General features: G+C 31.7%; 1 protein-coding gene across 1 annotated transcript; it reads right to left on the bottom strand.

Moving 5' to 3' along the window:
* Positions 1-581: 581 nt before the first annotated feature.
* On the bottom strand, positions 582-2,041 carry LOC145044289 (uncharacterized). Its single transcript, XM_078993170.1, has 4 exons — positions 1,965-2,041; positions 1,402-1,854; positions 1,060-1,333; positions 582-959 (listed from the first exon to the last, which is right to left on the bottom strand). Exons 1-4 carry the CDS (start codon positions 1,968-1,970, stop codon positions 940-942), a joined length of 753 nt encoding a protein of 250 aa, XP_078849296.1. The 5' UTR covers positions 1,971-2,041; the 3' UTR covers positions 582-939.
* Between the last annotated feature and the right edge of the window lie 3,255 nt (positions 2,042-5,296).

The raw sequence follows: 5,296 nt of genomic DNA on the forward strand, positions 1-5,296 counted from the left end.
AGTTGATTCTTCAAGCTTTACATTACAAACAATAATTTTTTGGGACAGTGTGATCAAACTCTGCTTATTAAAGGGCCTTAAAATTGCTCCCACCCTCATCAAAGATTGAGGGCTGCCCGCTAATGGCAAATTACTTTGAAGGACTGACAATTGGCCGCAAAGGACATTTATGCAGCAAACTTTGAGGGGCTACTTTTGAAAAGTTTCAAATTTGGTAAATCATTCTCTTCATGTCCTAATTTTATTTTATTTTTTCTCTATTGATTCCTATCAAATATGTATCATATAATAATTATGGTTATTACTATTATTGTGAAATAGCTTCGATCCACATGTCATAAATTGGTTACCAAGATGGTTACAATCTCTTATTGGCTTAGTGCTAAATGCAAAAAATAGCAATGCATTTTTGTGTAGCTGTTTCATTTACCATCTCACTTCCATTTTTCCTATTACAACATGGTATTTTTTTTGATACCAATTTGGGCAATGTACTCTATTTTACCCGTAATATTATTAGTAAAAGATCCAAAGTATCTTGCTATTCTCGGTAAGACATTGCAAGTGGGTGAAACTTATAGTTCTAAATAACATATTAATTATATCACACAAATTATCGGTTAAAAATCCGCAGCAAACTTCGTTATGGCACAATACGGGAGGTGTCTATCTATGTAAACCCCCAAAAGTCATCACCACCAACAATTATATAAATAACCATGTTTAGTTTACCTCATAATCTCTCTTTCTAATCACAATCTTTTTCCACATAAAGGAAAAACGATGAGTTTGAATGTGGTTTGGTGATTGTCATTGTTACTTTACTTCAACAGGCACACTATTTACAAATAGATGAATTTATTCGGCCTCATTTGCAGATTTGCTCAATGTGCTTCCAACCAATTTATCATCCATACGCATTGTTTGATTTGTCTTCTTCTACAATTCCAATATCAGATCTACATAGGAAATAGCTGGAATGAGCGACTTATAAGAAATGTCACATACACGTTTATATGGAGGGGGAATTATAATCGTGGTTTATTTTTGTGTACTTACATTCTGCATCTGATTTGATCCAGCATTCTGTTTTCCAGTTAGTATCATCCCCACCATATATGAGATGATTGGACATGTTGCTCTTTGTGTGGTTTTCACTCTTCTCAGAAGTAGCCCCAAAAGGGAATATAATGATATCTTCGGATAGCATTTGATTTTCGTTTCGACACCCTTCATTTGTGCAGTTGCTTTTCATCACATATTTCCACAGGTTTTGAGATTTTTGTGAGATGGCTAAGGCTTCGGGGTGAACTCTGTGTAGTATACGTAGGATCTGCATGTATCACTTAAAGATTAATTAGGAAACTAAAAAGTCTAGAATACTTACAAAATTAGGCGTACCTTGTGGAGTTTTTCATCAGCTGAATTAGCGGTTCCTACAGGGGCCACTGTATAGTCCTTAGAAGAAGGCTGATCAATCATTCTTGTTTTCAGTATCTTTTTCATTACAGGTTCGTTTTTTTTCTCTACCGTTTTAGTTTTCTGAAACAGCTCCCATAGTGAAGTTCTACGGTCCTTTATAAGTATAGTTGGATTACGGATTGCTTCGTTTTCATACTTTACAGCCCTCGTCATCTTCTTCGTTTTATCTTCTGTTGTCGCGGTTTCATTTTTCGATGTACTCTCAACGTATGTGGAAAAATTGGGTGTTGCTAGATCGGTGACGAATACATCTTTTTCAAGAGTTGTGATCGTCTGGAATCCATTAAATAGTTGAGACACAGAAGAAGATGATTCGTCTTCCATATGTTCAAATTGATCACATGCGAACTTGGCATGCATAACTTTAAGCAACTGCAATAGGATAAGCAATAAAGCATGAGTCATGGTAGAATTACGTACTATGTAAATTAATATATACTAAGCTTATGAGTTTCTATAGATATAGTCCTATGGAACCAAACCTTCATGGTTTGAATTAGGCAAATTAAGAGCTCAGCTTGTAATCAACCCTTTGATATAGAGAAAGAAGGAAGAAAAAGCTTGTTATGTGAATTCAAGAGTTTTTCCTACCCTTTATAGATGTTGATTCATGACAGGTGCACAACAAAAAAGAGGATACAAAAATGCCCTGCTAGATATTTTTGCAAATTAAATATCTAGGATAGTTTTTGGACCCAATGATGCTTGTATTTTTGCTTGTCATGCCATGTGCTTAAATGGTCTTTACGGGAATACGATTTTTTCCAAAGGGCAAATAAAACGGTGTAGCAACCAACTCTTGTTTTTTCTTAAATCTGGGTAACTTTTTTTTTTTTTTTTTTTGCTAATATTCTGGAAGTAGATTGCAAAAGGTCATATGATAAATAGTTTCCAAGTTTCACGTTCTAGCGGTCCACCTCCTCCAAATGCAACATAGTGCTTCAGCCGCTACGCGCTTAGCCCACTCCGGCTCTTGCTCTCGATGTATGCTTTCCGACTCACATTCTAAATGTGTGTAAATTATGGTAATGTGAAGTAATTGGGATTTATGGGAATTTTATTTGTTTTCTCGTGTTAACTTTATTGATTTTCTTTTGACGTTATTAACTTTATTACTATGTTATTTTGTATATAACAATTTTATAGTTATTGATAATATAATTTATAGTGTGATTTAGGTTTCTTGTAATTAAGGGTTGTTAATATAATTTATACCCATCAAGATTTACAAGTTATTTATCAATTTTAGAATATAAAATATTAATGTGTTCATTTTTAGGGTTAGCTAAATTTCTTTAGAGAAAGAGAAAATCGTAAATAAAAAATGTAAGATGTGAATTCTTTTTTCTCAAATTCAATAACCATAAATTTTTATAAAATATTAATAGGGAAATCTTAGATAGAGTTTCAATATTTTAGATCAATTTACAGCTTATTCCCAACAAATTTTTTTAAAACATAAAAGTTATGATTATTTAATTCTGGGGAAATGACACTATACCACAACCAAGTTTTGCATTTGTTACAACCACGTTTTACGTTTGTCACAACCAAGTTTTACGTTTGTTCCGGATTGATTATCAAAGTTTTTTTATGCAATAGGTTATTTAACTTGTAAAATTGATGTCAATTACATCATTTTCAGCCAGACTATTGGAGCAGTCAATATCTTTCTTGACATGGATACCATGTGTCATTTAAGTCACTATTATACTTTTTTTTTTCATTAAATGATCTATTGTGCAAAACTGGTGTAATTGACATCAATTTTGCAAGTTAAATGATTTATTGGGCAAAAAAAAAAACCTTTGATGACCAATCCGGGACAAACGCAAAATTTGGTTGTGCTACAGTGTCATTTTTCCTTTTAATTTTGTACAATAATTTATCATTTTTTGTTCAAAAAAAAATAATGATTGTTTCGTTAATTTGAGGAAAATATGAAATAATCGGAACTTTTTTAATCAAAAAATAAAAGTCTAGATTAAATCGTAAACTAACCTATATATTTTGAGTTTATCGGAGATTTCCCGATAGTAGTACGGTGAAATCATTGAAATCATTCAGAGATGTTTTTAAGATTTCACTAATTGTAAACAATAAACACTACACTACATACAGTAAAAATGAGTTTTGGATCTAAGCATCGCATCTAACAAAAATAAGGGATTTAATGGACACTTCTATTACATTAAATAATATGATATTAGAAGAAGACAATATCAATGCATGTTTTGCGTTTATCACAACCACGTTTTGCGTTTGTCTTGGATTGGTCGTTAAAGTATTTTTTTTTTATGCAATAAATCATTTAACTTGTAAAATTAATGTCAATTTCACCATTTTCAGCAAGACTACTGAAACAACTGATATCTTTCTTGACATGGATGCCATGTGTCATTTGAGTCCCTATTATACTTCTTTTTCATTAAATAACCTCTTGTGCAAAAATGGTGCAATTGATATCAATTTTACAAGTTAAATGATTTATTGTCAAAAAAAAAAAAAAAAAAAACATTTGATGACCGATCCGGGACAAACGTAAAATTTAGTTGTGCTACAGTGTCATTTTTCCTTTAAATTTTATACAATAATTTATCATTTTTTGTTGAAAAAAAATAATGATTGTTTGGTTAATTTGAGAAAAATATAAAATAATTGGAACTTTTCTAATCAAAAAATAAAAAGTTTGGATTAAACGGTAAACTGACCAAATATATTTTGAGTTTATCCAAGATTTCCCAATATTAATATCATGAAATCATTGGGAGATGTTTTTAAGACTTCGTTTGTAAACAATAAACACTACATAAAATAAAAATGAGTTTTGGATCTAGGGATTTAATGGACACTTCTATCGTATTAAATAATATGATATTAGAAGACAATATCAATGCATGTGTATGTATAACCTAGAAGAACCACTTACATCACTTGAAGTATCACATGATTACCAATAGTACATATTGAGAGCTTTAGAGATTCAAAGCCGAAATACGTATAACTTTCATTATGATTTGATGGAAAATATATAAAAACAATCAATAACCCAGCGACTACAACGAGTAAACATAATAGTATAAGTTTTATAATTCAATTTTAAATTTTTTTTATTATTGAAATATTTTTAATTCTATTTAATCTGATAAATTAAATATCCTTCTACTTTTTATTGCTACAAATCTTCTTACCTAATTAAATAATATCATATGTAATAAATTTGTAGTTATTGAGAACGGTAACCCCATCTTTAAGAAGTGTAGGAGAGTGAAACATATTGTAATGAGTTATGGGTTGTTATTACAGCCTTGACGTACCTTCTTCGGCTTTCAGTAACTTTAGTTGTGGTGCGATCACTTTCTCCTTTATCTACTATTTAATTAGGCCAAGTTTATTTGTCGTGGTTATCTTTTAAAAGGTAGACAACCTTTAAAACCACTATAAGAAATAAATGCAATATAAATGCAATAGCAGCGACGTGATTAGTTTTTAGCGGCGATAGGTTAATTTCGCATTACTTGTCGCCGCTAAAAGTGAGCGTCACTGCTAATGGTAGAAAAATTGATCTGCGTCAAACGAGATTGGTTAACCCTATTCGTTGATCTGGATCTGGACCTAATTGAACGGCTATTAGTGATGACGTCAATGGCGGCGACATCTAAAAGAATCACGGTATCTTTTCCCTTTAGACAGTGTCACTGCTAAAGCTCGATTGTCACCGCTAAAGCTTTATGTAGCCTCTAATAGTCATTGCCGCTAAAGGTTCGCACAGATATACCTCCCTCCTCCATCGCGTTCTGTATTTTGTATCACT

This window comes from Lactuca saligna, chromosome 4 (assembly GCF_052625555.1).
Source record: "Lactuca saligna cultivar CGN05327 chromosome 4, ASM5262555v1, whole genome shotgun sequence".
Taxonomy (NCBI): Eukaryota; Viridiplantae; Streptophyta; class Magnoliopsida; order Asterales; family Asteraceae; genus Lactuca; species Lactuca saligna.

Excerpts from the sequence above, each read along its gene's own strand:
- LOC145044289 (XM_078993170.1), bottom strand. Across the intron at positions 1,334-1,401 it reads CTGATGAAAAACTCCACAAG|ATCCTACGTATACTACACAG; the intron begins GTACGCCTAATT and ends TGATACATGCAG. Across the intron at positions 960-1,059 it reads GATCAAATCAGATGCAGAAT|ATCTGATATTGGAATTGTAG; the intron begins GTAAGTACACAA and ends TTTCCTATGTAG.